Below are 25568 nucleotides of genomic sequence, written 5' to 3' on the forward strand. Positions count from 1 at the left end.
CAGGAACATGATGGGAGAGGATGGAGGATTACTCTAGGTTCAAGGCAATGTCTTTTGGCAATTGCAGGGCTCAGGGTAAGAGAGAATGAGAGCCTGGGCCAAGCAGCAATGAGGGGAGAAGAGAAGTATCCCCAAAAGAAAGAAAGAAAGAAAGAAAGAAAGAAAGAAAGAAAGAAAGAAAGAAAGAAAGAAAGAAAGAAACAAAAGAGATCAATGACTTGTAGAAGTTTTGGAGAGATGGAAGGAACCAAGTCCAGCAAAAGAATGATATGCTTGTATTTTCTCAGGGCATTTTCTGTCTTGTATTTAGGCTTAATTGCACACAATATAAACCATATAGTTCCTTTTTTAACTTCTCTTACAGCTATAATTCATTATTGTTTGAGATATCATACAGCAAAGTCTCCCTTGGGCAGACAACTTCCCCTTAAAAGAACAAAGTGAGTCTAACTTAAAAAAAAAAAAAAGATGTCTGCAAACCACCTTGGATGCAGAACCAAGATGATTTTCATCTGCTATGCATCCCAGGGCCTTGGCAATAGGCCTGTTCTTTTGGGTTGATTTATCATAAATAAGGCATTGTCCTAGCTGCCAGAGACTTGGAGGACTACATTGTGCTGCAGACAGCTGCTGTGATATGGAATGGCTTTTAAACGAAGAAAGAACATTTTTTCTTCTTTTCAAGGACAAAAGTATAAAGCCACTAGAGTAATTCACTTAGCAACCATTCTGAAATAGGCAGTACCTTGGGAAGAGAATGTCCTCAAATGCCAACCCACGCCTTACCTTAATGGCAAAGAAATAGCTGGCAATACACTGGTGTATCCTTACCTGCCTCCCAGTGTTTTTTTTTTCTTCTTACTTTTGCTTAATTTTTATAAAAATAACTTATTGAGATACATGGATGAACTCATTAAATGATTTTATGTACAATGAAAGATACCCTGATTAAGTGGACATTCTGGTAATTTCAAGTATATTCATAATGTTAGGCATCCATCAGCACTATTTAATTCTAGAACAATTTCATTATACCAGAAAGAAACCCTGTACTCACTAGCAATTACTTGTATTCTCTCTTTCTCCCAGCCCCTGCAACCACTAATCTACTTTCTGTTTCTCTTCCACCTATTCTGGACATCTCATATAATAGCAGTATCATATGAAATGGCTTTTTTGTATATGCTTTTGCACTAGCATAATGGTATCAAGTTTTATCTGCATTGTAGTGTATATCATAACTTGTATTACTTTTTGTGGTTGAATGATACCGCATTATGAATACCATGTTACATTTATCCATTCATTACTTTATAGACATTTGGCTGTTTCTACATTTAAGCTACTTCTAATAAAGTGGCTGTGAACATTCAAGCACATGTCATTGGGTGGACATTTTTAATTTTAGTATGTGCTTTTGAGTAGAATTGGCAACTCAGTGTCTAACTTTTAGGAACTGAAGATTATTTTCCACAGTGGGTAGGCCATTTTACATTCTTGCTAAAGGTTTTGAAGTTTAAAGTTGTGGAGCCCATCTATTGTGATGGTGCCTTATATAAACACCCTGCTCAGTGTAGTTCTTTGTTCATTTGCAGGAATGTGTTTGGGGTTACCAATAATGAACAATGTTGCTCCATTTTAATTTTTTCCTTTATTAACACTTTTAATTACAAACTCAATGTTTGTGGATTACAAAAAAACTTCAGAGTTTCATGTCTGCCCTCACTTTGATATAAAAAGAAACTGAGACCCCAGAAGTTCAGGAACTTGCTGAAGGTACACATACATCTTTTGGGGAATAATTAGGTTCAAACCCAGATCTTCTGATTTGCTTGTCAGTCAAACGTGTATAAACTTATTACAAGTGGATGTCAAGAGTCTGAGAAGGTGCATGAAGATGCTAGGGGTGGGGTAGATTATATATTCTTATATGCTGTCAGGGATGAGAGAAGATGTTAAAAAAATAGACACTGCTATCCATCAATAGAAGACCATGAGTACCACTTGATTCCCAAAAGTGATGGCGGAATTACATTTGGTTTCAAATATTCTCCAGTAGTACTGTCCAATATGGCAGACACTGGCCACATGTGGCCACTGAGCATTTGACTGGTACTAGTGAAACTGGGGAAATTAAGTTTTAATTTTATTATATTTTAATTTGAATAGCCATATGTGACCAGCAAAGTTCTGAAATTTTTAGATACCAGAACTGAAATGGACATGAGGAAACTAAGGCCCAGGAAGCAGAAGTTACTTGACCAAGATCAATTAGTTCATTTTGTAATCCAGGATCTGTTTCAGTCCACATCCTCACTGTGGTGACCCAAACACCTACCATGAGAAACTTAGAGGAAGAATGGTTTTCATCATAGTTCTCAGAGGTCATGGCCCCATGTAGCAGACATCAGGGCATCATGGCAGAAAGCACACAGAGAGGGAGGGAGGGAGGGAGGGAGGGGAGAGAGAGAGAGAGAGAGAGAGAGAGAGAGAGAGAGAGAGAGAGAGAGAGAAGAGGGGGAGAGAAAAGGAGGAGGAGGAGGAGGAGGAGGAGGAGGAGGAGGAGGAGGAGGAGGAGGAAGAGGGATTGAGATTGTGTCATCTCATAGTGTCAAGGGAGAGAGGAGAAGAAGCTGCAGCAGCCAACCTAAGAAAACACAGTCCCTGGCCATGGTCACAGACTCTGTAACACCCATCTCTGAACATGGCTGCCTTGCCTATCACATGAGGTCTCAGTGAGGGGGTAATTTTATTTTATTTTTCGCTTTGGTCCTGGGAATTAAACTCAGAGGCATTCTACCTCTGAGCTATACTCCCAGTCCTTATTATTATTTTTTTTATTTTGAATTAAAGTCTTGCTAAATTTCTAAGGCTGTATTTAAAACTGTGATCTTCCTGTCTCAGCCTCCAAAATACTAAGATTACAAGCATGTGCCACCTGTCCAGCTTGAGAACATTTCAAACACAAATCATAACATGATTTGATCACTTCAAAAGAGCCCCACATCTGAACTCTGCTCTGTCAAGGACCACACCTTCAACATGTGAGCTTTGGGAGCATTCTGGACCCCAAGCCATAACACAGAGCATCAGTGAGATTCCTTATAGGCCTAATGTGACCCAACCAGCATGTGTTAGAACAGATTTGAACCCAGTTCTTATGCCAAAGGCCATGCTCTTTCTATTGTATCTGAGAAAATTGGATAAAAGATCATACATAGGTTATTCAATTAATGACACCCATTTCTGAAGATAGTTGTTGTGAGAGTCAATGAGTGTGAATATGTGCCCAGCATGTGTGGTGCAGCTCATGGGTAGGAGGTTGGGCTCTGGAGCCCCATGGCCTGGGTCTGCATCCAGACTCTGATGCTTCCTAACTAAGACCCTGAGCAACTTATTCAACTTTTCTATGCCTTGATATTCTCATCAGGAAAATAGAATGATGATGGCACTTCCCTTGCAGGGACATTGTAAAGAGGATTAAATGAGTTAATCCATAAAAGTACTGATGATAGTATCTGATCATAAAGAAGAAGGCATGGTTGATTGCCCATAAGTGTTTGTAGTGATGATGTTGATTATAAAGATGGTGGTGACAGAGTGATACGATGTGTAGCTGCCACGTCTTGACATGCCTGGTTTCCTGACCTGTCCCACCACTGAATCAAACCTCTGAGCCCAACACGAGACCCGGGACAGAGCAGATGCTCAGCAACCATTTTCTGATGAATAAATGAATGAGCAAATGTCTCAGAAGAATCCAGAGGTCACAGAGCCCAGTGGCAGCAGCAGAGCATGGGAATTGACTGGGGAAACCCGCCTCACGCGCTGTCTTCCCTCCACACCCCCTGCCTTTTCCCAGAGGTCTGCTCTGTCTCATTATCATCAAAGGGAAGCTTTGGGTGAACTTAGGGGAAGGATTCAACCATTCCATTTAATCCATCTTTTGTTTATTTCTCTTCTACTTTTTCTTCTTATAGGAAAGAACAGCTGGAGGCAGCAGCCAGGTGAGTTTCTGATTGAATCCTCTTCTTCCCACCATGTGTCTTTCACTATATGGTTGACGGATCCCAGGTGGCCATGTTGCTCACAACAGAGCCTGCGGGGCTCACTCTTGTTACTGACCAGTATGTTTTTCTGTCATTTTCAAGCAGATTTAATCCAGAGCAACTTAATAGGGCAACAGCCGCTTACTAAATGCCTCGTCTGGGCTATGTTCTGTGCCAGGAGCCCTGTGTGTGTTGTCTCACTTGGTCCTCAGAACTGCAATATAAAATAGGCCCTGATATCCTCCTCTGATGAGATGTTTAGGCTCACAGAGATTCACCATTCTCCTGCATCACAGAGTGACTGAACAGGCAAGACAAAAATTCAAAGTCAGGTCCTATTATTAAGGCAATATTACCTTTGTATTTTGGTTTATTTGCTTTTGGGCTCACAAATGGCACTCCAGAAACCTAATCAAGACTGTACCTCATGATCTCCAGAAATGTGGAGGTTTTCCAGTAAACCAGGCTGCTGCAGAGACAGAAAGAATTTCTGGGTTGTGAATATTTCTTTTGTCTCCCTTCAGCTCCCTCTTAGAAGATGTTTCAGTGTCAGAGGAACTGTGGACCCTGATCCAGACCCTTGAAAACACCAGTATAAACTACATATATATTTATAAATAAAAATAATTAACAACTAATTTTACACACACACACAAACACACACACACACATTAGTATTGTTGGCAAGTACTTGCAAGAGCTCTCAACTGACCTTCTGGGCACTAAGCTTGGTGTTGTCCTCCCAAAGCTGACAGAAATTGCACAGAGGAGCTGATAGGTGTGTGGGCTGCTTGCAGGGGAGCCCCCTCGAGAACAGTGGCCTCTGGGAAGCCATGCCCAGGCATCTTGCATGATGCTCCTTACATATGTAACTCTGAGTGGAAGAAACCTCTCCTATGATCACTTGCCCACTCTTGTGAAGAAATACAAATCAGGCTTTCTGCCTTTGTGTTTCCAAATGCCAGAGTGTCTTACCTGCACCCAGTTTAGACTACAGGGGGCATTTGGGTAGATTGCAGAGGAGGGCTGAGTAATGGATGAAAGTCAAAGGACACTTGTTAGAGAATCTGAAGCAGCTCCTGGCTCACAGACACAGAGTGAGCCAGAAACCCAGCAACCTCATCTAGATAATTTTATGGAAGCTGAGGTCCCCCAGGGAGTCAGATTCAGTCCTTGCCACACAGGGGTTCTATGATCCAGGTCTCAAGACTCCCACCAGGGAATTTATTATTCTTATTCTTTCATGACCAACAGAGTTTTAAATCATACATATGTTCACACTGCAAGTAAATTTTTAAATCAAATACCTTTACAACCTTTTCTGTATAGACACTAAGAGAATTCAACCAAATTGTAACAAATTGTTCCCCCTTATCTGCACGGAACACATTTTATGACCCCAATACATGACTGAAACTAGACAGTACTAATCCCTAAGTATATTTATGGGCTTTTTTTTCTCATACATATATATTTATTAATTTATAAATTAGGTACAATAAGATATTAACACTAATAACTGAATAAAATAGGACCATTATAATAGCAATATACTACAATAATATTATATATATGTACACTCTCAAACTCCCCACCCAAAATTTTATCATACTTTCACTTTTTCAATAGGAATCACTTTACAGTTTCTCATTGGCTTATCCAAATTACCAGGATCGCTACTCTTGCACTTTACGTCTACTATTACTTGAACACAGGCACTATTACCCTGCAATAGTCAACCTAATAACCGAGGTGACTACTAAGTAACTAATGAGAGGGTCACATATGCATCTTGGATACGCTGGTGGGAGAATGATTCATTTATACGTGAGTCAGAATAGGATGGCGTATGACTCTATCACACTATTCAGAACAGTACATTATTTAAAATGTATGGATTATTTATTTCTGTAATTGTGCATTTCATATTTTGGACCATGGTTGTGTAGGTAAAAAAAAATAGCAGAAATTAAGTTCACAGAAAAGAGAGAGTTTATTATACATGCAAATCATCATTACAGACTGGAGTTGACATGTCCAATTAGAGATAAAGTAGATGCATTTCCATGCTTTTCAGTGTACTTCTAAAGTTCTAGACAGGGGCTCTCTGAAAACTGCCCATTAGCTTGCTCATGCCCATTTCAAGAACCCTCCACTCGGCTAAGGGTACAGAGCGGACTCTATTCTGTTTTTCCTGCATGTCAAGACTTGCTCATTTATCCTCCTTAGGATCAAGGTCATGTAAGCCACACGGTCCCCCTCATTCAAGATCTGAAAAGAAGTTAGACTCGATGATGGGAAAAGCTGAGGTGCCAGGTGCAAGTGAAGGTGCACAGCCTGGAGGTAGAGATGAGATATGGGGGAAGGGGAGGGAATAGCAAAGAGGGCTTGGTTACTCTATCCAAAGAGTCAAGAAACATGTTGACAACGGATGGCCGGCAGTGTGCATCTGCATTAGACTAATGGCCACCTTATAATTAACTTCTTCAATAGGCTGCCAGTCAACTGGTGTTCCAGCTTTCCTGTATTATTATTTCTAAGTTGTCAGTCAGGTTGTATTTTAGTACCTCCTTCCAAAATTGGGAAGCCCATACTTCTGTTTGTTTCTCAACCTGACATAGTGATTTAACAGATCCTGGTACTTTGTTAGGGCACAAAAAGGAGATTTTGGTCAGCTTACTGGTAGGAAGTCAAGTTCCTATTTGCTTCTAATGCTTGCTCAAGAAGGGCTGTCTTGACTGTGTTGATTTATATGAACTTGTTTGAGGATCAAAAGCCCAGCTGAATTCTTGCAGTGACTTGGAGGTTGGCTTTGATAATTTTATGCTTCGTTTTTATGATCTATAAATCTAAGGTTAATCAAAAGGAGAAGAGCTAATTTCCCTTGTGGGCTTACTAGATGTTAAGCACTTTACATCTTCCTTGATTCTTCTGAAAATAAAGGCGGTTCACACTCCCATCTCTTCTCACCTGATTTAAATGTTTTACAATGCCTTCAGCTAAGACTGTGGCCTTCTCTAATAAAGTACATGCCATGCACATGCACACACACAAGTATATATATGCTTTAATATACTCATATAAATGCAACATATATGTATATATATGCACACAAATATATATACTTTTTGTGGTACTGGGAGTTGAACCTTGGAAAATTATACCTCTGAGATACACCCCAGTCCTTTCTTTTTCTTTTTATTTATTTATTTATTTTATTTTTTGGAAACAGTGTCTTGCTAGGTTTCTGAGTTCCTTGTTAAGTTGCTGAAGCTGGTCACAAACCTAAGATTCTCCTGTCTCAACCACCCAGATACTGGAGTTAAAGGTGTGAGCCCTCGTTCCAGCTGTGACCTTTTAAATTGTCTCTTCACCTCTAGGTTATGAGTTCGTTGAGGCTAACCCTTTGCCTCAAGTTCTTCACAGGAAGAACTCCATGAATGTTTGCTGACTCATTGAAGAAATGACCAAATGTAAGGTGACATCATACCTTCATTTCACTTCTGAGGACACTGGTCTCAGTGTTCACATAACTTTCACCTCAGTCTCACACAGAAATAACCAGGCTGGGGCTTCTGTGCTCTTCCACCTTGTCATCTGGGTCCCCCAGTGCAGATGGTTGCTGGGGTCTCTTATGCATGAGCGCAGAGCGAGCTCCATTAATCCACAGACTCATGATCTTAGCATGTATTTTCCCTCAGCCAGGGACTCTTCTCTCCTGTCTTCACATTGCTTACTTCTTCACTTCACCTGGGCTCTGCCTAACATCACCCCTGAGAGTGACCTCCATCCTGCTCCAGCACCATGCTAGCACTAGCACTGATCATCACCTGATATACTATTACATGTGTTTCTTAGCTACCTCTCCTCTGGATAGAAGGCTTTGGAGGCACCTTACCAGAGCCAGCACATTGCCATCTTTCTTAGATATTTAACTTAGAGAATGTATGGATAGGTGGTTTGATGGAGAAACTATTTATTCTACAAGTATCCTAAAGCTAACATAAACCATCACATACTGAGTTGGAAATGTATTTGCTCATGTGTACACATGTAAGAGAGTGTGGACACCCCTGAGACACAAAGATAAAACTTATTTGGGGTTTTCTCTTTATCACTTATCTCTGCTTCTCCTTCCATATATTTCTACTCTCTCAGCTAACTTACTTCCTTCCTTCCTTCCTTCCTTCCTTCCTTCCTTCCTTCCTCCTTCCTTCCTCCCTCCCTCCCTCTTTCTTTCTCTTTCTTTCTTTCTTTCTTTCTTTCTTTCTTTCTTTCTCTCTCTCTCTCTCTCTCTCTCTCTCTCTCTTTCTTTCTTTCTTTCTTTCTTTCTTTCTTTCTTTCTTTCTTTTGGTGGTACTGGGGTTTCTGGAAACCCTACTACCTCTGGGATACCCTCCCGGACCTATTTTATATTTCTGTTTGCAAACAGGGTCTCTTAACCTTGGCTTCAAACCTGTGAGACCCTCCTGTCTATGCCTCCCAAGTGCGGAGATTACAAGCGTGCGCCACCACGCCCAGCTCAGCTAACTTTCTTTATACTGATAAAGCTGGGTACGCTTCACCCTGCTATCAAATATATATTTCTCTTTCTTCTGATGACCTATCCTTAATGGAACACCAGTATGAAAAATCCTGGCAAAGCCATAGACTGGCCCAATTTGGTCACATATCCAAACCTTAGACAATCTCTATGCCTCAGAGAGTAGAAGCTACTACTGACCAACTTCTCAACTCTGTGTCCACCTGTTAGAGGGGGTGGATGCAAATATGTGATGCCATGATTAACAGCCTCCATTAGAGTCACTTAGTTGAAGTGGGGAAATATGAGGAGGAAATAAGTCCCTAAAATCAATAGGGTCCTTTTACCAAGGAATAAAACATGGAGCACAGAAAAAAAATAGTTGTCCATTATAAACATAAATTTTGCCCACAAAATTTCATTCAAATTACTAATCATATTGAATTAAAGAATTTAAACATTAAATCACACTGAGCCTCATATAAAGTACTCCAGAAAAGACTGGTATTTCGTGTAAGGGCCATCATTTTGAACATCAGTTAAAACTATTCAGTGCATATGGGTGAGTGCTGATAGTTAGGGTCATCTTTTTGGATAGAAACTGACATTTTTAAAAGTTTTCAAACAGGTAACTATGTTTATAGCAGTTGCTTACTTGAGTCTAGTTTTTAATTTGTATTTTCAAATAACTCAATATGAAAGATGGCTTTTGTGTTTCTCCTCTATATCTATCTTTGGATAGGGAAAATTTTGTCCTAAGCCCTTCTTTCTCCTACCTTGTGATTATATCTTTTCCATTACAGAGCTGTCAGATTTAGTAGAGAATCATTCTTCTGATCAATGAATTAAAGTTTAAGGACAATACTTATAAAAAATGTTTATTGTTTGCCAGGTCTAGTTCTAAGCACATCTAATCCCCATAGTCATGCTAGGAGGGAGGTGTAATTTGTAATCCTCATCTTACAGATGAGAAACTTAGGTTCAAAGAAGTAAATGATTTGCACAAAGTTACATAGCTAGAAAGTAGCAAAAGAAGGCCCAGCATCGTGGCACATGGCTGCAATCCTAGCAATTGGAATTCTGAGAAATCACAGGTTTGAGACCAGCCTCAGCAACTTAGTAAGACTCTTAGCAAACTAATGAGACTCTGTTTCAAAATAAAATAAAATAAAAAGGACTGAGAGTCTAGCTCACAAGGTAGAATGCCCCTGAGTTCAATTTCCAGTATAAGAGGAAAAGAAAGAAAAAAGGGAAGGAAGGAGGAAGGGAGAAAGAAGGAAAGAGAGGAAGAAAGAAAAGAAAAGAAGGAAGGAGCAAGCCAGGTGTGATGGCAGCCACCTGTAATTCCAGTACTTGGGAGGCTGAGACAAGAGGATCATAGGTTCAAGCCCAGCCTCAGCAACCTAAAAAGACTCTCGGCCACCTAGAAAATCCTTGTTTCAAAACAAAAAGTAGGAAGGGCTGGGAGTGTAACTCAGAAGTTAAATGTCCCTGGATTCAATCCCTAGTATAGAAAAGGAAGAAAGGAAGAGAGATGAAAGGAAGGAGGGAAGGACTTAGGTCTGCTTGGTCCAGGTCCATAGTTGACAGCCCCAGCCCTGTGCAGATCTCTGCAGTGTTGGGAACAGTAACATCATCAGTCACCTCCAGGGTCTCCTTTCCTTGTTTTATTTATTTCTACCCTTTTGTGGCTCACAGAGTGAAGTTCCTGCCACAGAAGAAGCTGTAGGGGCAAGAAAAGTGCAGAGCAGGAGCCTGCTGTGGGATGAAGAAGCAGATGGCCAGATGCCACCATCATGCTCTGCCTTCTCCCTCTGACATCAGACACATGAAATGCATCTCACAGAACCACTGATGATGTTGGCAGGAAATCACTTTTCATGCCCTAGAGTCAGTGATTATTAAGGGTGAACAAAAATGTAGAGATCAATTAATCTAATCCCCTAATTTTATTGATGAGAAAATTATTACCCAAAGCAAAACAAGAGGTTTGAACACTCTCCCATAGCTATTAGTCTTTTCTCTGGCCTGCAGAGATCACAGCGCTGGTCCAGCCTGAAGAGTAATGGAGAAGACACAAAGGAAGAGAATGCCAGGTTCTTTCTGGAACTTGGGGCCCGGGCAGCCTCTTGTCCTTTCCCTCCTTTAGTGCATCCTTCAGATTAGTACGTGTTAAGGCCTAGGCCTGATGGGCCTCAGGCCACCTTCTTTACATGAAAAGTCTCTAGAAATGAGCAAACTTTTTAGGTAAACTTTTTAGGTAAACGTTTTAGGTAAATTAAAAAGAATAGCACACAAATAAACTGCACCAAAAGCTTAATTAAGTAGACATTTTGTAGCTGGAAACAAAATGAATTGCCAGGACTCTCCAGAACAGCAAAATTAATGGGATAGTTCTCCTTTCTCTCCCATACATTCTGCATTCAGAAGCCACCATGTTCTTTCTTTAAAATAAATTTGTGATAATATACTCACAAAATAACATTTACCATCATAACCATTTTAAGTGTATACTCCAGCAGTGGTCTGTTCACATTATTGCGCAACCAATCTCCAGACCTTTTCTACTTTGCCAAACTGAAAGTCGGTACCCATTAAACTAACAGCTTCCCATTGTCTCCCATCCCCAGCCCTTGGCAACCACCACTTTCTGTTCCTATGAGTTCATCTTGTCTAGATCCCTCATATAATTGCAGTCATAATATTTGTCTAATTATGACAACATGATTCACTTAGCATAATATCCTCAAGATTCAATCAGATTGTAACTAGTGCCAGGGTATCTCTTTATTTTACAACTGAATAATATTCTATCAAGTGCCTTCCAGTTTTTTTTACTCACCCATTGATGGACAGCAATTGGGTTTCTTCACCTCTTGGCTACTATAACTAATGCTGCTATGAATGTGTATGCCAGCGTGTGTGCGCGCGCGTGTGTGCGCACGCACGCGAGTACATGTGTGTGCATGTGTGCGCACAGTTTTTAAAATGCAAACTGATATTTTTTTCCCTTTCTCAGGAGTCTTTAGTGATTATGTGGGGCCTTTCTGCCTCTCCCTTAGGATGATTCAGCCATATGCCTCCATGTACTTAGTATGTTCAGTTCTTCTACCAAAGAGCTCTCGCCTCTTATCTTTGCAGCCTGGCTTTTTCTCATCTATCAAGTCTAAGCTTCAGTACCTTGTCCACAATCATCCTAATTCTGGACTACTGAAATTGGCTTCTGGTCCACTCAGGAGGCCTTTCTGGACCACCCTACCTATACCAATCATCTCTTACACTCTGTCACTGGTCTCCCTTTATTTTTTCATTATCTCTCTAGCGAGGCACGCATCTGCTTACTTATAGTACTCCTTGACCTTAGCATGTGCTCACTGGAGGCTCAGAACCACATCTGGCTTACTTGCCACTGTATTAGTGGGGTGCTTGCCAGAGCTTAGAATTTACAGAGTATTAAATACATATAAGTTCCATTTTGTGGATGAGAAAACTGAATCAGAAAGAGTTAATGACTTACCCAAGTCACAATATTAACTAGAGAGCACAGAGCTGAACCTGTTTCTCTTACTCTAAAGTCCACTTTCTTTCTACTGCACAGGGCACCTTCACTAAGCCAAGGAGGGCAAATGTTTTCTTCCTTTCTTCATTCAACATCATAATGTGTTCAGTGTTTTTAATATGCCAGGTACTGTGCTAGATGCTCGATATACAAATTGAACAAGGTGGATCTAGTCCCCAGAGCTTGCATTTGCATTATTCAGCTTCAGTGCTCTCAAGAGTTAGGGAGGATAATTCTCTGTTGGGGAGCATGTCCAGTTCATTGCAGGATGTCCAGCAGCATCTCTGCCCTCTGCCCACTAGAGGCCAGTAGTGCTTCCCAAGTCAAATCAACCAGATATGTCCCTAGACATTGCCAATGACCTCTGAGGAATCAAAATCACTCCTGGTTAAGAACCACTGATTTAATGGGAGAGTCCCTAGAGAGTCAAAGATTTAATATCGGTGGCCCAGGACCATGGATAAGGAGGACCTAAAGAGTTCTGGGGCACCCTGTGTAGATGCTTAGTGCACCCGCCATTACACTGAACAGCTGCATGTGCTGATGTGAACCTTGGAGCTGACACTTGGGCCAAGTTTTAGACAAGAATAAGAGTCATTTTAGATGGAAGTTCTGAAGTTCTTCCAGATAGAAGACACAAGTGCCAAGTGCTGAATGTCAGAGAACTCGGTGGAGTTGAGTATGCCTGGAGTTTCCTCAGTGCTGAGACCCAAGGCAGGAGATCAGTAGAGGGGCCATACTTACCCAGACAGGACAGAGTTACCTTGATTTTACTTTTTTGCCCCCAGTCCATCTATTTACATTTTCCAAATTGTATTTGGAATTTTTTTTTTGTCTTTAGCAAATCAAGGGTTCTGGTTTTCCAAGGAAATCTGATGCCAGCTCCAGGAAGGGCTTTTCTCTCGAGATCCGCAATGGCCCCTGAGAACAAGGCCTGAATTATGCACTAGAAATCTATAAGGAGGAGGCCAGAGATGGGCTTTGAATTTCAGGGTTGAACTTTGCCTTGCATTTGATTATCCCCTGGGGTCTTGGATTTCAGGCAACACTATTAAGAAGTAAGATGATCATCCTCTTTGCTGGAGGAAGAATTCTATGAGCCTCTTAAGCACAATAGCTGTGAGTCATTCAGGGCCAAGCCTTCTGACTTGGTCCCAACACATCTGGACCTTAACACAATCTACAGTATCATCTGTGACCAAAAGGGTATCACATGAACATGGACAAAGCAATTCAGACTCTTAGAGGTCAGAGTGAAAGATTTAAGTGTCAAAGAAGTGAATCCTAAGTCTCAGCACAAGTACAACCAAGAGAGCCCTCTCATTTTCTTTCTGTAATTAAACAATTATGCTGAGATTTCTAGGGAGAACAAAGTGACTGCCCTTCATTTTGTCTTTTTTAATTTATTTGGAATTAAGCTCCCCTTATACTTACCTCCTTCCAGAATGGAGCACAATATGAGAGTATGGAGCGCTTTGAGACTGGCATTAAGTCCTATAAAATAATATATAAATTCCCAAACTCCGTTCATATAAAAAAAAGTCACACAAACCTTTCTCTGTGGTTCTGAAAATTGTTTCCATCCTTCTCACACACATCAGCCTTCTGCTGCTTCTGATGATGAGGATGGCCATGATATATCCTGCATTCCAGAAAGTGGGCAAGTCACTTAATAAGCATGACCTCATTTAACCCTTTATCAGCCATATGACACAGGAGCTTACAGTTTTCATTCCATACGTGAGGAAGCTGGGGACCAGAGAGCACAGTTATGTGTCCTAGGTCCCATGAATTATATTAGGAGGTCTCCACCCAATCTGGCGTTTCCCCAAAGCCCACAACCTGTAGCGTCATGATGAGAATCCAGATGTGCTGAGAAGGGATGTTTGCTGGGTCCAAAGACTACCAGGCAGAGCTAAGACTAAATAAACCAGTGGGGCAAGCAGACATGGGAATGTAGTCTCCACACAGTATTAAATACCATGACAGAGGGAAATAGAGCATGCCTTTGGGGCATATGAGGAGTACCTAATGTCCAAGAGGAGACACTTGGCCATAGTTTTAAATGGCAGATAGAAATGAGGTTGTCAGAGAAGCTAAGAAAGGGACTGAAAGCAGGTCGGCCTGTTTGTATGGAAGAGTATTTGGGGAAGGGCTTGGTGCAGATGAAAAATGGTGCCACTTGGAGATACAGAAGGACAGGAAGGCAGGGGCCAAGAAGGATGAGGGCCTGCTCTGTGGCTTCTGTACCCCTCTTACTTAACCCTTGGGCAGGGCTGCCTTCTATGAGTGTTCAGTTCACTTCTTGCCTTCTCTACTAGTTTTAGCTTATGAGCCCTGATATTTTCTCTGTCCTGTTTGTCATTCACTGAATACCACTCAGGAAAGCAGCTCCAAAATTTTTTACTTCAACTCTGAGAAGATAGAGTTGGCTGAGTATTAGAGTTTCTCTAAATTCACCCCAGGCTGGTTATTAATGGAGTCCTTCAATCAAACTGCTATAAACAGTGCAGGGTGAGAGAGAATAGATCCAGAGGGAGCAAGGACTAGCAATTGCTCATTGCTTATTCATATATTCTTTCAATCCCTCATTAAAGATATTATCATGTGCAATATTCCCCAAACCTCTATGAAGAAGCAGTTGTCATTAAACCCCTAACAGATGAGGACATAGTCCTCAGAGAGCTCAAGAGCACTTGGTGGGATGTGCATTCACACCTCACCTCTGCAGCCCAAAGCCAGGACCCCCTTCCACACTATACCAGGCTACAAAGACATCAGCACAGGGGCTTCCTAACCAGACTTAGTCTACAAAAAATAGGGAATTGTCTCAGGCCCATGCAGAAGTGATTGCACTGGTCATATGCATGTTTCCTCTTATTTTACTCATAGGAATACATACTAAGTGCTTACTCTTGAGTGCCTACTGTGTGCCAAGCCTTGTGTAGGGTGATGGAGAGGAAGCTCCTACATTAGGAAAGACATTATTCCTTGTGCCCTCTAGGTAAGGGGAGAGAGGATGATAAATAGAGGGAAGAATGAATATGTCTAGGGCAACTACAAAATGTCAGGCTCTGTGCCACATCTTTAACCAGCACCATCTTTCAGCAACCCCGGTGAAAGATTTTGCAGATAATTCTATTTTGCAGATAACCCTATTTTGCAGATAAGGCCACTGAGTCTCAGGAAGGTCAAGGGTTTAGTCAAAGTCATCCAGATGGGAAGGGTAGACCTGGGCATCAAGTTGAGGAGCAACAGACTTTTTGTACCAGGACAACTTTAGAGTGGTTTTATTAACTTTAGAACTGTTTGGACAGTATGGCAAAGACCATGGGCCCCTTCTCTCAGAATATTTCTTTGCAACAATAAATACAATGTTGTAAAATAAACAGTTATAAGAGAAACTGATTGTAGTGAAACAGAAGTACAGTATGAGGGAATATTACACATGATACTATTTGTAAAAAGAAATCTGAGGTGTAGTCAAATACATGTCATGGACATAAGATCAAGACCTAGTGACAGGTTGAATTCTAATGTTACTTTGAGACAGTAATATACATAAAATACATTAAGGTAAAAGGGCATAAGTTATCTCTAATTTCTGTTGTGAGTAGTCATGGACACCGCAGATATTGATGGAGTTTTTTTTACATACAAACTCCATTCAACTTTTTTTTTTTTTTTGGTGGTACTGGGGTTCCTGAAAACCCTTCTACCTCTGGGTTACACTCTCAGACCTATTTTTATATATTTTTTTATTTGGAAACAGGGTCTCTTAAACCAGCAAGGCTGGCTTCGAACCAGCGCGATCCTCCTGTCTCTGCCTCCCAAGAGCGGGGATTACAAGCATGAGCCACCATGCCCGGCTCCATTCAACTTCAAATGATGCCAAGTTCTTAGCAGAGGTTAATAACTTAAAGATGTGATTCTTATTATCAAAGCTCATGGATCCCTGGTCTTCATCCACAGGGGTTGTGACTATAAATGGCAGGTTAAAGGGACTGCTTTACGTTACTTGTGTCGTTCAGTTCTGCTGGAAGGCATTTTGATAAGAATCGGTGTACAAGCCACTATGTGAGCACCACTGGAAGCTATTGATGCAGAGGAGACACGAAGAAACAAATGTTTGCAGCTTTTTATAAGTTCTGCATCCTATAGTAACCCCTTCCTATCCAGAGGTCTGTGTTCCAAGACCTCCAGTGGATGCCTGAAGCTGTAGATATAAATATATATTATATATGCATATATATTTATTTATGTGCATACCTATCATTAAACGTATTTAATAAATTAGGCACAGTAATAGATGAACAACAATAACTAATTATAACACTATGCCATAATAGACATTATATGAAACTCAAACATTTTTAGTTTCTGACTGTACTTTAGTCCTATTCACAGGCAGTGGTTGACTTCAGGACACTGAAGTCATAGAAATTGAAACTGTATAAAGGGAATTACTGTATATCTTCTTGTATCTCATCTAAGCCCCACTTACACATAGAAAACTGGAGTGGATGTGGCTCAGTTCTAGTGTATCTTTAATTCAATCAAGAAATTGAATTTAGAAAAGTTAAGAAACTCGCCCAAGATATAATTGCTAGCCAGTTGTTTTCTTGCATTCCAATGATTCCCTGTCCAGTCTCAAGTGCTAAGTCATATTTAGTACTGGGAGTCCACGATTCTCAGGCATCCTTGGAGGAGGGCGTTGAGTCTGGATGGAGGGACGGGAAGTTACAAGAGCCTGCACTGAAGGAGGAAAATTGTTCACTTTTGCTTATTTTGTAGCCAAAAGCTGGGTCTCTTGGATCGGGTTCGCCTTTCTAATCCTCGTGGTAGCAATACTAAAGGAAAGCTATTTACCCCTCTGAATGTAGATGCCATAGAAGAAAGTCCTTCTAAAGAGCCAAAGCCTGTTGGCTTAAACAATAAAGAGCGTTTCCGCACCGCCTTCCGCATGAAAGCCTACGCTTTCTGGCAGAGTTCTGAAGGTAATGTCCATCTTCCCTCTCTTCCTATCTCTCCCACTTCTCCCTCTCCTCCCTTTCCATTTTCCTCTCTCCTTTGAAGAACTCCTGAGTCCTCAAAGTTCCCTGTCCCTTCCCTCCCTGGACCAACTTCTGACATCACCTCCTGCAAGTCTTTTGGGCTGGAGGCATCTGTGATAGAGTCCACGACCCCCAACCTAGCTGCTCTCCTGGTCAGCATCACCTCCCTTCCCCAGAACAACCTCTCCAGAAAGCCTTGGGATGTGCTGCCAATGCTTCCAAGGGTGGCTGAGACAAGAGAATTGTCACAGACACCGACTTGAAGGATGAGAGCGGCCAGGTGCAGCATCTCCTGGAAATGGTGCTTCAGTGTCCCACCCTACGGATGGAGGACCCACAGGAGCAATGGCCTCATGGGCGGCTGTCACATATGAGAAGGGAGGACAAGAAGGAAAGTGTGGTCTCTGAGTTCCATGTACTCTGAGTTCCACATACGTGCCCACAGCCACCTCACCAGCCACACAGGGCGCCTTGCCTGCCTCCCACCCATCACTCACAGCTGTCAAATTCAAGTTGGCAGACAAGAGAGTGGGGCCCTAAGGATGGGCGGTGCCACAACTAGAGACTATTCCACCAAGTAGGAACCCAGACTGTGTTTCACCAATCAGAGGCTTGGGAGAGCTGACTCAACCATGAGGTCCCCAAGCCTATCATGTGTGCTAGCCTGTGGGTGACACATGTCTCTCTCTCCCAGATGCTGGGACAGGTGATCCCATGGCAGAAGACAGGGGCTATGGGAATGACTTCCTTATTGAAGACATGATCCCCACCCTGAAGGCTGCCATCCGAGCTGTCAGGTAATGATTCCCCTCCTGCTGTGTGTCTCCCCAGGCCCAGACTCAACTCTCATGGGACATGACTTGGAAAGTGCCAGTGGGCTCTGGGCAGAGAGAGAAAGCTCTCCCAGTACCCTGAGTCATGTCCCCAGGGGTAGGGTGTACCCTCAAGAACAATGGCTCCTCCCTTAGCAAGTCCTCCTGGGCAACTGCTTACCTGGTTATAAAAACACTCCCACAGCTTCTCTGCATTCCCAACCATCACGCCCATCTCTGGCTTTAACCACCACTGACTTTAAAGGGTTGCCCAGTGGAAGGTATATTGACATGGAGCTTTCTTCCTTTACAAGCACCTTACTTTAAAATGGCTTTTCTGTGTCCTTTCTTCATACATAACAGTTCTTTTTCCTGGGGATGGAACCCAGGAGCATTCGACTTCAAGCTATACCCCCTGCCCTACTTTTTATTCTTTACTTTGAAACAGGGTCTCACTAAGTTGTGGAGGGCCTCACTAAATAGCTGAGGCTGTCCGCGCACTGCTATACTCCAGTCTCAGCCTCCCAAATGCTGGGATTACAAGTATGTGCCACCACGCCTGGCCTTACAGCTCTTTTTAATTAGCATTTTTGATTTTTTTATTGGTCCATTGTGGTCATATATCTTAATGTGGTACAAGATGGTAGAGGTATACATGCATTTTTACCAACAAAATTTCTGGATTTTTTCTGCCTGTATTAGAGGAGAACATGGCTATTCTAAAGCGAATCAGAAATAGCCAGACCAAAAACGGAAATAGCCCGCTCTTGGCTATTTCTGGATCACTTTAAAATTCTTAAAGACAATCAAAAATATGCTACTGCTTAAAGAAATGTAATCAGTTCCTAAGGGCTGCAGCAAACTCCAGTAGCTAAGGTGATTCTCCAAAAAGTAGACATGATATTTTCAGCAAGACCTCTAGTCCAATAGATCAGGGAAGCTCAACGGTGTGATAAGATGTGGACCCTGGCAAAGCCTTTAACGTGGCTTCTCAAGAGCCATCATGTACAGTAGGACAGGAATTTGGATGGGTGACAACACAACTACCTGGATTTGTGCCTGGTCGAAGGACCTTATGCAAGGAAATCCAGTTAATGAATCTATGTTGACATAGAGGACACTGTGGGAGTGCTCCATGCTATGTCCTCTAATTTTTAGTATTTTTATTTGATACTCTTTGGCACACTTTCTCTGTAAAGGTCCAAGTAGCAAAGTACCTTAGACTTGGGTTCCTTAGGTCTCTGTTGCAAGTATTTAGCACAAGAGCAGCCATACCCAGGGCATGAGTGAGTAGATATGACTCAGTTCTGGTGTATCTTTACTTTCAAAGCATGCAATGGGCAGATTAGGCTTGGGGACGTTAGTTTTTAAATTCTCAACTTATATAGAACTAGGTAAAGGATGGGTTAAAGAATGGTATAATTTGGGGAAAAATGTCAAGTAAACTGGATGCCATAATTAATCTGCCAAAATTGTTTAAAAGCTGCAGCTATGAGATAAGACAGAAAGAATTGACTTTAAATGCACCACTCTAAAGACCCATGCAAATATAAGTTGGAAGGGCCCAGGATGGGTTTTGGCCTCCTGACCCTGACTGATAAGATTTGAACTGACACATACTTAGCAGGGGTTGCCCTCAAGAGGGAGTCCTCAAAAAGCCTTATCTCCTATCTGGGTGATCTTACTGGTTCGCAGAAAGATAAACTGAGGATTTGACTTTACCTACTAGTTCTAGTTAGAAATGATGTTTTCTAAGAGCTGGAAGCCAAAGAATTAGAGTCTATGAAGAAGGAAATATAGAAGCTGCCCTTAAATTAAAAGCAATATGACAGTGGCTAAGAGCAGGGGCCTTATAAGTATGCAGGACTGGGCCTAAGGGACAGGACTGACATCATTAAATGGATACTGAGGACCAGAGCTGACATCACCAGCTACATGACCCCCAAACATCATGAGCTAGATGGCTCTGGGGATTAGCACTGATGTCATGAGCTAGAAGGCCCCAAGGACCAGAGCTGACATCATGAGCAGGATGGCCCTGGGAACCAACACTGACATCATGAGTTCAATGGTTCTGGAGAGATGCAGAAGTTCTCTGAGCCACAGTTGTAACATCTGCAAATTGATCTATTAGCAGTTCTTCATAAAGCGTTATGCTCAGTGTCTGACACATAATGAATGTTCAGTAAATCTTGGCGCTCATTTTATTACCATTTTCTCATTATTCCAGTTAGTGAAGGAAGGTGATCGTGAAGGAGAGGCACTAGCCAGCCTAGTTATGTTTGATTCAAAGGAGTATATCTGCAACCAAAAGTCAGAAGTTTTAAGAAGTAGTTTCTCTTTGTTCTTTTCTGCCCTGCCCCTGAGTCTGATAATCTTTTATTAGAGCTTCCTTCTCCCTATACTTGTGATGTACAAATGTCTCTGCTTTGCTTTGCAGAATTCTACAATTTCGTCTCTATAAAAAAAAATTTAAGGAGACTTTGAGGCCTTATGACGTGAAGGATGTGATTGAGCAGTATTCCGCCGGACATCTCGACATGCTTTCCAGGATAAAGTACCTCCAAACGAGGTGAGATATTTCAGCCAGAGAGACTGTGGACTCTGAGCCACTCAGGAACAAAAGTCATATGAATCTTAGAGTTTAAGGTGCAAAGCTTTCAGAAATAATCCAAAATACAGGAAAGAAAGAACAAATATGTTCATCGAGGGCTGAAGATGTCAAGGCCAACACGCACCAGATCAAAGTGGCCGTGAAGATGCTGTGTAACACAGCCAGTCTTAGCACCCTGATCAGCCTAATGGAGAGGAGAAGGCACATGTCCACCAGGCTCTGACAAAAATGCTTTGGATGTTATTAAAAAAAATGGGATTATCTAAATTGAATCTGAGCAGCTAATTATAAATATAAATTTTTCCATCATCTCTGTCTCAGGCAACATTCTCACTGCTATAATCCAAAACAAACTGACCACATAACTTAGAGAATGAAGATTTATTTTCTCAGCGTTTAGAGATTTTTAGTGAAACAGTCCATGTGAGGCCAGGTCTGCAGAGTTCAGACTATGGTGTTGGGAAACACATTGAAGGAGACCAAGGGCTCTAGTTTCACATTAGAAAGTCTGGAAGAAAGAGAGAAAGAAAGAGAGCAAGAGGAGAAAGAACTGTATGTAATCCCCAAAGCCACACCCCCAGACACTCAACTCCTCCAGCCATACTCAACCTTCCCAGGTTACCACCCATTAAATTCCCAACAATGGATTTATCCACTGATGAGTTTACATTCCTCATGGCTTAATTAAATCAACTCTGAACATGAGCTCTTCAGGAGGACATTCTATATATAACCATAATAACTTCAAAAAATTCAATTGCTACTTAAAAGAGTGAAAATATGCAAATAGTATCAGCATTCAATCATTAATTGCCACCATTTTTATTGAGCATTGTACATTCTATTTATATCTGTGTAGTCCCTGGTAACCATATAAAGCATTTGTTGCATAGGAGATGCCAAATTTCTCATAGGAAACTGAAACTGAAAGGGCAAAATATTGACCCAAAATTACCCAGCAAATATATTTGTGGGTATATCACATATAATATTAGCTTGCCGGGCGTGGTGGCGCATACTTGTAATTCCAGTACTTGGGAGGCTGAGACAGGAGGGTCCAGGTTCACAGACAGACTCAGCTACTTAGTGACGCCTTTTGCAACTCAGCAAGATCCTATTTCAAAATAAAGAATAAAAAATAGGGCTGGGGCATATCTGGGAGGTAAAATGCCCTGAGTTCCAACCCCAGTACTGCCAAAAAGAAAAAAGAAATATTAGCTTGAGATTTAGTGACTATACTTATGCCTAGTACTTATTAAGACATTAACAATATGCTACAAATGTATAATATACTTACAAAAATGTAAACCTTTACTCAAAAATACACAGGTAAATATTCTCCCAGATAGGAGAGAAATTGATACAATTCAAATTGATGTAAGTCCTCTCTGGGTGCCAGGCTCCTAGCTCAAATAATGTTTCCACACTGGATGCTCTTCTTTGTTAAAAGAAACATCATACTGGCAGGGTTGGAAGTTAATAACGCTGTCAAGTTGGAAGTATACTTATTCATGGCCTTGCTGAATCCCTAACTGGAACAGCAACTTTGATGTTCCTACAGCGGCAGGCACAAGCTTAGTGTCTGCAGAACAGATGGGTGTGTGAGCAAATTCCTATCCCAACGCTGCTATTTATGCAACGTGGCTTTCCAAGAGATGAAGGAAGGGGTTATGAGCTCTAAGATGTTCTAGACTCTAAAAAACATCAGCTGATTTAAATGAGCTTAGAAGAAATGTTATACTGTCACCGCTTTTGATATTTGTAAGTAAAATGTGTGTCTAGGAGTTGTGATGAGAAGTTGATTGTCTGGATGACTAACTGCATTTCCCCAGCCAGGTTGATGTTGAGTGGACAGACAGAATGCTGGGAGGCCAGTTTGACACAATGAGTGGCCTGTCCATGGAGATGCAGCTGGATTTCCAGAGGGGAGATGGTGACCCATGACTTTCTCTGAGTGTGTGTGTGTGTGTGTGTGTGTGTGTGTGTGTGTGTGTGTGTGTTGCTGAAGATTGAACCCAGAGGCATTCTACCTCTGAGTTATACCCCCAGGCCTATTTTGTTATTATTTTGAAACAGGGTTTCAGTGAGTTGCAGAAAACCTCACTAAGTTGCTGACACTGGCCACCAGCCTGGGACCCTCCTGTCTCCGCCTCCTGTTACTGGTGTGTAGCACTGTGCCTGGCAAAGATGCTTGGTTGCAATGGTCCTCTTGCTATTCTCACCGCTATCCCAGCTCTGTAGCACAATAGGGAGCATTTCTCTCTTGTTGATCCTGGTACAGTGGGGAAATTGGTGAAGCTGGTGTATTGTGCAGAAATGAAAACGGTACAGGAGCCAGAGTTGGACCCATCCTCGTGGCCACAGAGGCTTGCGGAGCAGCAGGGACCTGTACAACTGAAATTGGAGCCTAGGGCCTGGCAGTAGAATCTCTGTACTGGAGAATGTGGAGGGGATAAAAGAGTTGGAAAATGAGATAAGCTTTCAGCAAACACCTCACTTTTCCTGTAAGAAATAACAAGATGCAGCCGCTACTAGGTCTCAGTGGTCTAACTGCCTCCCTCTGCCCTAAAATGGAAAAATGTTCTCAGTACTATTTGACAAAAAATATAATAATATGTTTATGTTATAAGCTATTCCTTTATTTATCTCTCTATTTCTCTTCCTTTGTCTCCTTTTCCTTTTCGTATAGACTCCAAACCCACACAAATTAAGAGAAAATAGAACAATTTGTTTTCCTGCCAAAATAAAGCTTTGTATAATTTAATCTTCCTTTGTTTCTTTCAGAATAGATATGATTTTCACCCCTGGACCACCATCTACTCCAAAACATAAGAAGTCTCAGAAAGGGACAGCATTCACCTACCCATCCCAGCAATCTCCCAGGTAGGCGTTGGGCACGGACTGACGGCCTATGTGTTGCTATGCCTGGGGTGGATTCAACCCCTGGACCTCAGCTTGGGTGTTTTAAGTGGGTGATGTCATCATATCCCTGAATAAAATGGAGAGATTGAAGCCTGTTTTTCAGTATATGGCTACTTGAAATGTTTCTATAAAAAAGATTTTCCACTCCTCTTCTCAGACCATGTGGATGTTATTCCTTCCTATAGTTTGCAAAAATGAAAATAAGCACACCAGCATCCTTGTTATGGAGCAGGGGGAGACTTGTGAGTTTGGTTGGAACTGGAGGAACATCCCCTGTTTACCAAGACATGGCACTCTGTGTCAGCTAATTCAGTTTTTCCTGCATAACCTACCTTGATTTGGCTGATACCCCTCCCAGGACAAATCCAGAGAAGGCAATGAGTTATCAGGCTCCTGACAACTCTGTAACCTAGAAAGCTCTCCTTTCTCCAAAAAAATGCCTTAAAGTCCTGAACATGGAGGTATCCTTTGGAAAGAGCACAGCTTGCATTTTTACTTGATTCCCAAATGTGTTTGGGGCAAGCAACATAAATGAGAGAGTCAGGCTGCAGGAGCAGCATGCTTCTTATACAGGATGCAAGAGCAGAGTGTAATGATATAAGGCATCTTCAGCCTCAGCCTTGGTGTTGGGATGGGGAGTGGTGAGTCCAGGGGACAGAGCAGGCTTATGCCCCATCTAGGGAGACAACTGTTACTCTGTTCTCTTTCTGTTAATCCTAAAAATGAGAATCCACTGCAGTCAAAATGGTCCAACTTTTTAAGAAAAGCAGAATATCCAGAATTTTTTGTACATTTCCCCATTTTCTGAGATATTTTAAAACCTCTGAAGAACAAAATAAAATGGTGGGCCCAGCATATAACCACTAGTTCTTTTTTTTTTTTTTGTCATCTGCTTTAATTCTTGACAGCTCAGCAAAAGACAGGCCAGTGCCTTAGCAGAAGCAAAAGCTTAGGAGAAAGAATCAAATCAACTATCAAGAAAGTACCTAACATGGATGGTGTATAGAGCAATAGTGAGCTCACTAAAACTTCTCATCTTCATTGAATATGAAATTCTATGAAACCAACTGGAATTCGGGCAGATATTAGCTGTGCACACCCAAGGAGAAAATGTGGCCCTTATCTCAATCCCATTCTCACAAGCGTCCCTTTTGTGTGTGTGTGTGTGTGTGTGTGTGTGTGTGTGTGTGTGTGTGTGTGACATTTTCCAGATTCTGCTTTTGTTTCCATTCTTAAAGATATGGGCCAGATGCAAAACATGTGCGCATTATATAGAATTTTCAAGGCCAGGCACCCCCTGCCCCACCCTCACACATAAGCTCAGCTCAGCAGCACTGAGAGGCAAAGGAATCATACAATATAGGCACTTTCCAGTGTGTTATCTTAAAGCCCGGGCACAGCCTCCTTGATAGTTTCTTATTGTGCCTCAATTTCCCTATAGGAAGGTAAGCAGGAAACCCAGTGTGGGGTTCTGGCTTTTCCTGACTCAGAAAAGCCCCAGATTCTGTGTTTCCAGAATCCATTGGGTCCCTTCCAGCTTTTGTAAACATGAGCATGAGAATGCTGGTTCTCTGGACGTAGGCCCCTAGCTGGGATGACCTTGCAAACAAAACCAGATGTCTATGATCTCATAGACTTGTTGGCTTTTTCTTAGGAATGAACCATATGTAGCCAGAGCATCCACATCAGAAATCGAAGACCAAAGCATGATGGGGAAGTTCGTAAAAGTTGAACGACAGGTAGGTTTTTCCCTCAGCTAAGAGCAAATGTATAGAATTTATCTTCCAGTGCCACTTTTCCATAGGGCAGCATGATACTTGGGCAATGCTACCTATCACTCACAAAAAGGGTATGGAATGAAATCCCTAGTTCTGCCTTTAGTGGCTGGGCATTCACAGGTCAGTCGATGAATTAGTCTGAGCCTCGGTTTTCCTCATCTGTTCTCTGGAGATTATAATACCTCATGAAGTTGCTATGAGGAGCAAGTTGACACCTGTGAATTAGCTAGAATTAGCTCGCCAGTACCATGCGCTCCA

The 25568-nt window shown here is 41.8% G+C and overlaps 1 protein-coding gene across 1 annotated transcript in view; it reads left to right on the top strand.

The window, feature by feature from the left end:
- Window positions 1-25568, top strand: part of KCNQ3 (potassium voltage-gated channel subfamily Q member 3) — a gene marked incomplete at both ends in the record, with an annotated part of 312050 nt that overhangs the window by 284092 nt on the left and 2390 nt on the right. Inside the window, 6 exons of the mRNA XM_080694642.1 lie at window positions 3981-4007; window positions 16925-17127; window positions 17879-17981; window positions 20437-20568; window positions 23395-23493; window positions 25187-25271. Of these exons, the coding sequence (XP_080550768.1) occupies window positions 3981-4007; window positions 16925-17127; window positions 17879-17981; window positions 20437-20568; window positions 23395-23493; window positions 25187-25271 (649 nt within the window). The remainder of the gene's footprint in view (window positions 1-3980; window positions 4008-16924; window positions 17128-17878; window positions 17982-20436; window positions 20569-23394; window positions 23494-25186; window positions 25272-25568) is intronic.

Source organism: Muscardinus avellanarius (genome assembly GCF_963383645.1).
Source record: "Muscardinus avellanarius genome assembly, chromosome: 4".
NCBI lineage: Eukaryota > Metazoa > Chordata > Mammalia > Rodentia > Gliridae > Muscardinus > Muscardinus avellanarius.